Here is a 13,183-nt window from a genome sequence, read left to right on the forward strand (position 1 = left end):
GAACGGGCCTTTACTCAAGTACTTGATTTGTGTACTTCGTCCACCACTGGATGCTCACATGTACAGAGGTTAGCCAATCAGTGACACAGTTACACTGTCACACCATGGGGAAATATCCACATTTTACTTGAACTTAAAAAATAAAATGACTTCTTGTAAAAAGAAAGTAGGTGACACTCGATGAGACACACCTGAACTGTGGCCGTCTTCTCGCCTTTCGTCACGTTATTGGCGCAAACCTCAGGATACCATCTCACAACATATGAACTGGAATCCTTCTGGCTTTCTGCAAAAGTAAACAAGATTGCGTTTTTTCCATTTCTGAGGTTCTGCCTCCTCCACATATTTTCAGGGATCATCTACATTTTGCTCCCGGCTTCCTGTTTCCGTACGCAAGCAACATGACATCTTTCTCCAAACCCGCATCAGGTCGCCATCCCCCTTCATCTGTTTTTGATTTCACACTCGTACCGGCATTATTAAATCACTCTTCATGCCTCTCTTTCCAGGAGATAACAGTAAATCAGCACCCTGTATTTATGGGCGCTTGTGGTCTGACTGGAATCTTGCCTTTGAAGGCCGTCGTTGCCAAATGTGTATTTTTGGAGCACAGTTACTAAGCAGATTGTGAATAATCTGTTGGAAAGAGTCTAGAGAGGACATCCCTGCGAGATTGTCTTTTTATGCAGGATAGATAATATTTGTCTTTGGTAACATTCTTCCATAAATCATCAGTCATGCTGTTGCTTTGGCAGTGACTTGTTTAAGGACACACATGGATTCGATGGATTGTCAACAAACAGATACGCTTTGTGTGACCGGTGTGAAGTCATGTGAGAGGGTTTTTTGTTGGGAGACAATTTTTGCATAGAAGTAAACTTTGAATGACCCTAGTCACATTACCTTGGTCTATAGAAAGAAGCTCACTTGCCTTGGATCCGGCTCTTCCAGAAGACCTTGACCTGCAGCTGGTGTTCGTGATAATGAGGGGCGGCCGCTTCTAGCCTCAGGATACTGGGAGAGGACTGGGATATTGGAAGCTCATTGGAGAACTCTCCTGAAAGATGGCCATTCCCATAGGAGGATGCTAGAATGAGACCGGAGATTCAGTTACATCTGACAATAGTCTTTATTGTTTGAATGAACAAATCTTCAAATGTAATCTTCAGGTACAGCATCTGTGGCATGGAAGTGACCAACAACAACTTAGAAGGAATTGTCTCACCTGCCTAATGGTTGGAATAATTTATAAATTCTATTTTTAGGATCAACCATTTTGTAGCACTGCCTTTCATTTATGCTGATTTACATAAACGTTAAAATCTTAAAGAGGACTTTTTATGCCCTTTTACAAAGTCGGCTCGACTAGAACAGGTTTTCCTGCTTGAATGTTCATTATTTGTCGCATATTCTCCATTGTTGCAGCTCCTCTCTTCCCAGTCTGTCAGTAACGCTCTGGAGTGCGTTTCCCAAAAGCATCGTTAGCCAACTATGGTCGCAAGTTCTGTTGTTATAAGCATAGTTCAATGAGTCGCTGCTTCCTGAAGCCATAGTTCCAACGAACATTGGGAAACAGTTGAGTGGTCTAAACGTCAGCTCTCGACCTGTGGTTAAAATCATGGTTTCTTGTTTGCATGACATGTGGACTCAATAAATCCTCATCTTGAGCAAAACAATCGTATCTAGCTAGTTGATTTCTTCAATGATATACTATGGTAGTTGAGCAGTGAGTTACGACGTTGTACGGGAAACGCACCCCTGTTTAGTTCCTGTCTCTATGAAGCCCCTCCTTCTGAAAAGCACACTGTGCTCTAATTGGTCGGCTGGAGCAGTGTGTTGTGATTGGTCAAGCACTTACAGTGTGTTTGGGAAACTACCATAACTACCAGTTTCAACACACTACTAACTAACTCAACCAGGCCCCGCCCTCTTATTTTGGGCGGGAATTATTTAAATGAGGAATATTGTGACATGTTCGTTCCTGGAAGAAACTCAAGACTACAATGGAGGCGTTTCAGGGAGTTCAGAAACACTGACACTGATATAGAGAAGAACTCCCGCTGGAGGGACTTTGTAACTTTGCAGAGCTTGTTCATGATCATAGCAATATTACACACTAAAGAAAGATAAACATTCTCTTTAACAATCCAAAAATAGGGTTAATTTTCATAATGCACAATATAAATTCTTATGGTTTTCTTAGAATTTTGGGTTGAAATGTGACATGGGCATGTTTTATAAGATTTACCATTATAGATTAAACAATACAGTTCTTTACTGTATATAGTAAGTCTTGTCCTTTAACAAAATATCCGGTTACACTTTATTTTAAGGTGACAGAGTTACATTGTACTTACTCAAATAAGAACTGAGTAATATTAATTAACAGCATATACTTACTATAAAGTAACGGTTACGGTTAGGGTTTGGTTTAGGGTCAGATACTTGTAATTTAGCCTTATTTACTGTTATTACTATGTGCATGTAGTAACGCATAACTACATCACCTTAAAATAAAGTGTTACCAAAAATCAAGCGTAGCGTCAGTTCTGGCCGGTCACGTTAGTCAAGCTCGCATCAGTGACTCTCAGCTGATCCAGGTCTACCTATAGGACTACAACACCTATCACTGTATTCATATATCAGCTCCTTCAGTATTATCAGGAGCTATCGCGTTTCTCAGGAGTGAATTACCCTCCTCCCTCCCCAGCTCCACCTGTCCTCAGTCAGGATTTGGCTTTCTGAGTCCCCTTGAATCAGAATAAATTCTCGAATTATGTTGTACTTTAAAATCTTGAATTAATGACATCTGCAACACATTCATGTTGGTTCTGTTCTGTTTCCCCTGAGGGGGGTTATTGCTCTTATCCATGCTAGGCTTCATGGATGCGCAGGGAGTTCTCCCAGAACAGAACCATACCGCCAATCCAAACTGTATGCTAAATGTCAATCGTATTTGACGGTAGTGGTCATGACAGACATCCTTTTAACTTGCCCTATAGACTTCCTACTCTAAATGTGTAAATTGGTAATAATTGGCTTTGGTAATCAACAGCGTAACATCAAAACTATGCTGAAAACAACACAGAATGATCCTTCAAATACATCTTAAAGCAAATGTTCAATGAAAGAGCATTGTTGCATTTCATCCCACTTGAGAAAGATAGACTGGAATAGACTGGAACTTGAAGTGTGATTTCCAACTTGAAAACTCAAAGGCAAATATTTTCAACCACAATTCGCTGAGGTGTATGATGTCATGTGAACATGGGCATAAACATTCACTTTTAAGCCAATAAAATGTAGAAATGAATCAAAGTTTCTACATTTAGCCAATGTTGATCAAATTTGATCTTCACTTGAGAGGTTGCTTTCAAAGCTCAGGAGATGTAATGAAGGTCTCATAATTAAGTTTCATTCAAGTATCAGCCTTGTCACAGATGTTTTTCATAAAATAAACAGACAAATGAAAACAATTGTTGTACATGAGAAATGAGCTGAAATGAAATGAGAAATTTTTGAGTTCATATTGAAATCCCAAACTTCTGATCTTGGCAAATACGAGCAGTTTGAGACGGTGAAACTCTAGAGGACATTATTAGGATCTTTTTCTCAGGAGAAACATCTGAGAAGAAGTTAAGCAAAGGTCTCCATTAAATCTCATTGCTGTCTATAAGAAACATCTGAGACATTAAAGAAAGTTTTCACAATTGTATGGGTTCAAGGGTCATCTTACGATATCAAGTAGGAATATCGCACATCTTTGGGACTTTCTAATAAAATGCAACATATGATTGCACTGAATAAGGAGATAAGATTTCCTATAATAAAATGACAAAAATCAGGCACTGACGTTTTAAATTAGATTCGTTTCTTTTTCAATGACAATTCTTCCTTGTTCGTAAACTGTGACTAATGAAATCTTGGGTTCAGCATTAGGCAGTCTGCAATACATTACTGTAAGGCAATATGGAGCTATTTTATAACTGATGTGGTGTTTCAGAGACCTCAAGAGAAATAACTGAGGGCTGATAAAACCAGAAGGGAAAATATTAAAGACATAAGAAAGTGGAAAAATGACTGGAAAGCAAAGAAAAAGATATTTCATTTTTTTGAAAAATGGATTATGTCTTTGAATATTGCAGCATGTCAGTTTGGGCTCTAGTAAAACAACTAAACAGAGCCAAACGAAAACTATCATATCTCTTCACTTTGTGTCTGTAATTAGCAGAATTACTGAAAGATTTATTAAACACAGCAGTGGAGGTGAGGAACTTGTGTAGGGTTAACTGCAGTCCTGTTGAGCTTTAGTGCCCTGATCCCTCTCCTGCTGAGCCACGGTCCTGCTGGACTCAGATAAGCTCTGGATGCTGATACAGGGCTGAAATGTGCTGCCTTTGGGAAAGGTTAACCTCATGTACTCATGTGCCAAAGTCTAAGTCACCGTAAGAGGACAACATTTCTGACAAAACACTCTCCTCGCCAAAGAAGGTTTTCTGTGTTTTTAATGGCTCTGCTGTGCTGCAATTATCAACGGCACCACTGATTCATGGTAAAAGGAGGGGGCCAGAATCAAGCCTTTTAAACAGAGCAAATATTTTATTTCTGACACCCCTTCATTTACACCCTTTTCAATTCATACTTGGTAAAACTGATTGAATATCAAAATTGGCTCTCAATCTGAAAACTGTTAATTCTGAAGTTTGATAATTGGAACTTTCCAAACGTTCATATAAATCTTTGCAAGTATGCAGAAGTCAAAGCAGATCTTACTGGTGGATGAGGCGGTGATGAAGGAGAGGTGAGCTCGGCTGCTCTTCAGTCGGTTCTGACCCCAGTAAGAGACGGCCTGAATCTGTGCTGTGTAGTGTGTGCTGGGCTGTAGACCATGAAGCTCCATCTCCGTTACATCCTACAGGCCATAAAAACAAGACATTAGCATTTATATAGGGTTAGCACTAAAGACGAGGTCACAGTTTTTGGGTGAATTTTCGCAGCATTTCAATAGGAATCCCTGCAAGTGTGAGAGACTTCCCAATGCAGATTTTGCAACAGGCTGAAGTTAGTTGCACGGATTCTCCACGCAACAGAAAGCTACTTGGTTTAAAAAAAAGGATGCACGATATATCGGCCACGATATCTGTATCGGCCGATTTATGTTAATTTTTAATGTTATCGTTATCGGCCCAATAAGAAAATTTGAAAAGCCGATAAATAATGTATTATTTCCTTCAGCTGAGACACTTCAGATGCGCACTGTTCAACATGATGGTTTTGAATTGCTTGAAATATGATTGGAATCACTTCAAAAAAGGAAAATATGGTTAAGTGCAACATGTACAGCGCAAGTCTGCCATATAGACGAGAACATCATTATAATTGTGTGCTTAAGACATGGATTTTAATGGTGAGACTTTTGTTTTTGTAATCCGGCTCTCAAAAATTATATAAAAAATTGGGTTTAGATTTATCGGCCAATGTATCGGTTATCGGCTTTCAAATATAAAGATTTATCGGTTATCGGCCATAATTTTCATATCGGTGCATCCGTAATGTAAAAGTGACTTTTGTGTAAGCTGTGCTTTATACATCGCTACACTTAGACAATGGACCTTTTCTTGCCCATGAAATTATTCGCCAAATTTTGCTAATGTAACCACACCTTAAGACATGCAAAATTGAGTTTTGCAGAAGGCACCACACCAGACAGGCACTTGTTTAAATCTGCAAAATGATTTTTCCTACATCTTTTTTAATGACATATATCCCTCTCTTATTATAGTTTGTCCAGTTGAAATAAGAATTTTAATGGTAATAGCGTGCAATGTATGTATGTTAGACCCTATACCAGTGCTCTTCAACTGTCCAGCAGACTTTAGTACCAATCCCCGTTGCCTGGTCCAAACCTGAGTTCAATTGCCCCCCCATCCCCACCGCTCCCGCTGGATTTTGTACAAATTATATTATTTGGGTCCTAGCCGTGATGTATTTGCATCATAAAAAAGCCGCAGCTGTTTGCCCCAGTTGCCTGGAAATGACGATGCAGGAGAAGGCTGCAAAATAAATAATGTTGCTCATCTCACTTTTTATATTTTACACTTTCGTCTATCTGCCACCAGTGTACTGCAAATGTTCTAAAGAATGCGGGAGTCCATTTCTGCTGAAGGCGGCATTCTCTCTGCTTGCAGTTTGTCAGGAAAGTGAGTGAGAACACACACAAACACACACTGTTATCGAATCACACATAACAAATTATTAATTCATCGCTATCTTTAAGTCATGTCACAAAAACTTTTAAGCTGGAGGTTATCAAACCTCTTAATCAAGAAACTATAGCTTAATCCAGGCGAATTAGTTAATAACAGACTTGTCTCAAATCTCCAACTCATGTCAAACATTCCAGAATAAATAAGGAGTACGTGTGCTCCCAGCATTTTTGTTTTTAAATTTCAGGATTTAGGCCCTACACAGTACAGAGACTGCACCTATAACAGTTACAAATTAAATGCTTTATCTTCCTGCACATGCATCTTAATTATAGTACCATTGGATCTTAGTGCTGCCTTTGACACCGTAGATCATGGCATTCTGGTTTGCATTACCAAACTGGAATTGGCGTGATTTAAGTCATGTTTATTTGACTGTTACCACTTTAAGTTAATGAAGATATGTTATATCAATCACAAGTTAAATATGGAGTGCCACAGGGCTCAGTGTTAGGTCCTCTGCTTTTCTCCTTCTATATGCTCCCTTTTGGAGATATTATCAGTAAACATGGAATTAGTTTTCATTGTTATGTCAGTGAGACTCAGCTCATGTGAAAAAGGTTTGTATTTCGTTGTGTTCCCAAGTTCGAATTAGTGAACTCTGACATGCAAATTCATATCACATGAAGACATGTGGGGAACAGAATATTGATACGTCACAGCGTGACGTAAAATTTTAATTGAATTAAAAGAACACAAACTTACATAAAAGTGGAGTAGCACTCTATTGTTTAGTCACATTTCCAGAACAGCAGAATAGTTGTAGAACAGCATTCTTCCACCATATAAATATTTATAAGTTATGGCATATACTTTTGAATTCTAAAGCTGAAAAGCTATTTCATGCATTCATGACCTCAAGACTAGATTACTGTAATGCACTCTGGGTGGATTTCCAGCAGGGTTATTAAATACACTAGTTACGCTTGCAGCAGCTAGAGTGCTTACTAAAACAAAGAAATATCATATCAGTCAATTTTACTGTCACAACATTCATACACATTTAAAAATTCTGCTAGTTACTTATAAAGTTTTGAATGGTCCGGCTCCTTAGTACCTCACTGAGCTCAAATCACACTATAGTCCATCATGTTCATTCTGGTCATTTAATAACATAAAGAATATAAAAATTCTCTGCAGGAGGTAGATCTATTTCATATTTGGCTCTGAATCTCTATAATAGCCTTCCCAGCATTGTTCAGGATTCAGAGACACACTGTCAGTTTAAGTCTAGACTACAGACCCATCTCTTTACCCAAGTGTACACCTAATTCATCACCTAAACACATGATTATGCTGCATTAGCTAGGTCAACCAGAATTGAAAAAGTCTATGCTATCAACATCCTAGGAGGGACTTTACCAACAACACAGGACACTCCATCTACCTGAACCTCAGCAGACAATATGGGACAGACCTTATAACTTATTATGTATTTTTTTGTTCATTCATTTCATCTTTCTACTTTCTTTATTCTTATTAGGCTGCATAGATTATGTCAGCCGGAACCGAGGACACATCCTATAACACCTGATGTACTCGTTACATCATAAGAAGAATGGCATCTATGCTAATGTTAGTCTTTCTGTATATTCCGAGGTTTACTGAAGTCAGCCGGATCCGGGCCGTATCCAGATCAGATGGTGGACCTGCGCCTGGACCCATCCATGACGCATCCCTGAAGTGCCAGCCTCATCAGCCCTGTGAAGGCCTCATCGACACGACAGCCATCGGCACTGATCCTCAACAAACCCGTCTCCATACCGGCGTGATGACTCTGACTTCCAAACAGATGAACTGGATAATATTCAGAATGTTCTGATCCAATCTGACTTCTGACCTGTAACGCTGCCTGGATCATAATCATACACTGTTCACTCGTTGACCAGAGGAGAACTGAGCGACTGAGTCTGGGTTCTCTCAAGGTTTATTTCTCCATTCTGTCAACTTGATGGAGTTTTGGTTCCTGCCACTGTCGCCTTGGCTTTTGGCTTGCTTATTTGGGGACATTTAATATTCAACAATATTATTGATCTGCCTTACTACAGGTGGACGATGACGCAATTTTCTTCTAGATACAAACTTTGTTGTATTATTTTCATGTTATAACTGTGAAGCTGCTTTGATACAACATGTATTGTAAAAAGCGATATATATAAATAAAGGTTACTTGAATTTCACAGAACAACCTGCTGAATGACAACCAATTTGGCTTCAAAAGCTGACATTCAGGAAATGTCCTGCTGTCCGTCTGTGAAACTGTGACTGAGAGTTGCCTCCAGATCATCTGTCCTGCTGTCTTTGACAGTGTAAATCACTAAATCCTTCTGTCCATCCTCTCTAAATCCTGGTACAAACACTGCACTTTGCTGGCTTACGTCCTTCAAGATTTTAAGGGATCGCCAGCTAACCACACCAACTAACCATTGGAGTGCCTCAAGGTTCAGTCCTTGGCCCCCTACACTTCTCCATATATGCGGCATATCTCTTGTATCTCTTGCTGCTATTTCAGACATCTTGGGCTATATAAATCTATGCTGACATAATTCAATCATGAGGAGATTCCTTGCCAGCCCAACAACAAATTCACGGTACAGATGGACTCAATATCACTAAAATCAGCCAGGTTAGCCAAGAACCCAGGGTTAGTGTTTGATGACCCACTAAACCCACTTAAACATTACTATGAGGTACAAAGTTGCTTACTCGAACCATCATACTGTATGTTCTTCTGTGCTGGAGCACGTTTCCAGCCTCCATCCAACCTGCTCACTCGTGACCATCACAGCGAGACCTCTATGTTTATTTGAAAACATGTGTGGCCCAGCTGGCCTCCTCAGTGCAGGATTCATGTTTAAGAACTGGACACCATACCTCAGTTTCATTTTGGGTTTTTTGACTGGCATATCCATCACAGAGAACATGTACAATAATGTGAGATATTTTTTGCTATAAAGAGCAACCTTGCTAAGCCATTAAAAATGTACAATGATTTTGTGCAGGAAGTCACATTGAATAAGTCATCATGCTATCTTCATCTATAACTGTAATCTGTCAAATAAAGAGTACAAATGGAGTAGTTTCTGTGCATACGAGAGACAAATAGTGCTATTAAATGAGCCATACTTTTGTCATTCATACATTCTAAAATAACAGACATATAGGGCCGCTGTGCATTTAGTTTCAACTAAGTTGTGTTTTTTGGACTTAACAGATTCTTAATTCCAGGCAGTTTGAAAATGATCTGATATTTGCTATTACTCTCAATAACTCTTAAACGCTTGCAGAAATACATTCTGAGAACAAAAATCTGTCAGCTGAAATAGGTCTTTATAGGCTACTGTTCAATAAAATAGATTGCTTTCTCAGACATAGAGGTTATTGCATTGTAAAAACAAATTACCTAATCAAAACCATTTGAGAGCTGTGGCTTTCAGGAGAGCGCTTGGACTACAATAAAATATGCTGATCACTAGGCCAGCTGCGTCTTTGTTTTGCGGTCGTTGTGGGGAACCGACTTCACTGGCTCTAGCACTTTACTACATCACAGGTGGGGCACATGAGTCCAACACCTGCGAGGCTGACCAGTGAAAACATACGTTTAAATCCTCAAACTCAGTTGCAGATTTAGCACTTCCTGGGTCTGACATTCCAAGACTGAAACCAAGAAAAACAACTTGGGGAAATCTCTCCCCTCTCTGAGGGTTCAGGTTCAACTTTATGAGGGAAAGGTAAGAATTGTGCTCTAACCTCGACAGCCTCAACAAGCTTTGGCCTCTATCCACAGCCTTGGTCTGGCTTAATTTTCTTATTCATTCTTCTGAAATGAACTTTCCACATATTTAAACACTGAACGCAACCCCCTACAGGTTCACAATTTAGCAGAGATATAAAAGTATGCACAGTATTTGAGCGAATATGCCAGCAGAGGGGTGAGACAAAGGGCTGAGCTCAGGAGGGCTTACCCCATCGGTGACCCGTCCGGCCCGGCTCTGGCTGTGTGGGGCTGTTCCTCGAGGGATCCAGGTCACCTTGTAATGGTGGACCCCCAGGTCGCTCTCGCTGGGGGCCTCCCACAGGACCAGGACACTCACCGTGCCGTCGGGTCGAACCGTCTGGTTCCCTGCTCTGGCATTCTGTGGGGACTCTGGGGGAAACGGATCTGAAACAGAGAAGGGAAGGTGCTTCAGTCAAACCACTGCTTTTCATCACACTCTCGTCAGTTTGTTTGTGTTCACCCAACATGACCTGGAGAGAACCACACTGAACCACAAGAAACATCAGACAGGAGAATAACTTCAGCTGGACAAACAATTGATGGGCAACTTTATTGCTCATGTAACATTTTCAGGGATGTGATTTTTCCATGTTCCAGTAAATGCAGCTCCACACACACTTATTAAGAGAGCTGACATTCTTTTTTTGGGATATCGTTTTTTTTTTTTTTCATGGATAGGATCACATACAAAGGTAGGTTTCTTCACAGTAAACCCAGGTCCAGGCCACTGATCCTTGTAATAAAATTGCAATCAAAACAAATTACCTAAAAAATGAATTAATAAATAAATAAATGAAAACAGATACAGACAGAAATATGAGACATTTAGGATACATATAATAACACCCAGATCAGAGGTTTTACAAGTCCAGATTGTACCCCAAATTAAACTCTTCTATCGTGAAGCTTTCCAGTCAGTTCGTCTGCAGCGGAGAGCTGGCATTCTTGAAATAAGAAAAGATCAAGCAAATGTTGTCTAGTGTTTCTTGGCTCCATGTGGAGTGTTTTCATAAGCCACCGTAGTGCTCAGCAGTGAGTGTGTGTGTGTTCTTGTTTAACCCACATTGTGAGATCCAAATATCAACACAAAGATAGTAAAACCTGACATTTTTTAAATTGAGAGGACATTTGTTCGGGCCCCACTAGGAAAACTGCTTATAAAACATATGATTTTTTTGTGTGGAAAAAATAAAAAGGCAGAAAGTTTTCTGTAAGGGTTGTGTTTACAGGTAGGGTTAACCATAGATTATATCAAAATAACATTACGCCTGTGAACCGCCTCTCGGTTCCTATAGAGGTGAGATGTTTCTGTTGATGTGGCAAAGAGAGGCGTTCCAGACACGAGTCGAGAAGTGAGTGTGTGTAAGTGTGCTAATGACGGATGTCCACTGCCACTGCTGGACGAGACACACACATGACCGCCGCCAGTGATGCGCGAATAATCCAGACAGAACAAGAGTGTAGACATAACATTCAGTCTGCGCCTCATTTTACTGTAAGCACACCCACCATAACCTTAAAAACAGTCATGACTATAGACGTAGAAACATTCACTCATGATCGTGTAAGCTTGTTGATCATTTAAATCTGTATGCCTCGGCCTCGCTACAATCTCTCGTGAATAAGAAGTACTCTTCAGCATACTTTTAAATATAATTAAACATTTGTAATGATGAAGTTGCAATATAGCACATCTAAAACTCCAAAAGAAGTATCGAAAAACACACTACAGATAAAATTGTTAAAAAACAGTTAAAAAGTACTTGACATGTATGTTAGTCAAAACATCAAAATAAGTGTGATTCTTTAAAGCATGACAAAATATTATTAATTATGAATATTTAAAATGTATTTTAAAGTAAAACATTCAGTTTGACATTATTACAAAGTGCACTTAAAAAGTGAACTTAAGTGTTTAAAGAAGTGTACTCTCTTAAAGTATATTTAAGAGGCCTTTTGTTTCATTAAAGGATTAGTTCACACAAAAATGAAAATTCTGTCATTATTTCCTCACCCTCATGTCATTCCAACCCTGTATGAGTTTCGTTCATCTTCAGGAACACAAATGAAGATCTTTTTAATGAAATCTGAGAGCTTTCTGTCCCTCCATTGACAGTCTACGCAACTACCACTTTCAAGCTCCAGAAAGGCAGTAAAGACATCATTAAAGTCATCCATGTGTTGGTTTGACCTCAATTTTATGAAGAGATGCGAGTGCTTCGTTTGTGCAAAAAATTTACCACTTTATTTACAAAACAATAATCTCCAAAGCGCGTTCATGAGAGCATCACGACGTATGCGTGTAGTGTTGACTGGAGAGCAGGCGTTGTTGTGTGAACACGTTAAAGATTAATATTTTGTAAATACAATGGTAAATTATGTTTACTGAGGGACAGACAGCTCTCAGATTTCATCAAAAAGATCTTCATTTGAGTTTCGAAGATGAACGAAGGTCTTACGGGTAATAAATAATGACAAAAAATTCATTTTTGGGTGAACTAACCCTTTAATATTATATTATCTGCAATTTACAATTTTCTAAAATATCTACTTTTAAGATTCGAAGTACACTACAAGTGCACAATTGTTCTTACTTACATTTTATCATTGGCCAAAAACCATATATCTAGTCAACTTCTTTCGACAAGCCACACTATTTGAGGTATTATTCATGATTGAAGCATGCGGAATTAGTCACTAAGCTTTGGCATGAGCAATATTAATAGTGATGCTTGACTTATTGAACAAAAATAATGCTTTCCATTGGGTTTCAAAGACACACAGCACACACTCTGTTTCCCATTAAAGTAAAAGGCCAGCTGCTTTACCCCGGAGGCCAATCAATGTGCTTTCATTTGCATTAGCCATGACAGAGGAAAGCTGCTTTGATATGTCAGGTTAGCGCACATGCTAATGTCGTGCCTGTGGGGCGCGTCAGAACACACCGTGTTTGGTCTGCGGATCCCATTGATGTCGGATTCATTTCAGACTGGGGGGCAGCAACACTTTGTATTTGTTCTCCTCACAGAGTCATTAAGTCACGCAGGATCCTTCATCTGCAGGTTTCCCTCCAGCAACGGCAGCCACGCGCACGACCTCTGACCTCAAGCATTCGCAATCCGACCCCTCCCAACCCTCG

The 13,183-nt window shown here is 39.6% G+C and overlaps 1 protein-coding gene across 2 annotated transcripts in view; it reads right to left on the bottom strand.

Moving 5' to 3' along the window:
• The window catches only part of anos1b (anosmin 1b), an 80,757-nt gene that overhangs the window by 13,110 nt on the left and 54,464 nt on the right, over positions 1-13,183 (bottom strand). For both annotated transcript variants that reach the window (XM_084116816.1, XM_084116815.1), the window contains exons 7-10: positions 10,232-10,428; positions 4,774-4,912; positions 932-1,087; positions 192-286 (exon numbers count right to left, since the gene is read on the bottom strand). In XM_084116816.1, the coding sequence (XP_083972942.1) occupies positions 192-286; positions 932-1,087; positions 4,774-4,912; positions 10,232-10,428 (587 nt within the window). The remainder of the gene's footprint in view (positions 1-191; positions 287-931; positions 1,088-4,773; positions 4,913-10,231; positions 10,429-13,183) is intronic.

Source organism: Abramis brama (genome assembly GCF_963993115.1).
Source record: "Abramis brama genome assembly, chromosome: 6".
Classification (NCBI taxonomy): domain Eukaryota; kingdom Metazoa; phylum Chordata; class Actinopteri; order Cypriniformes; family Leuciscidae; genus Abramis; species Abramis brama.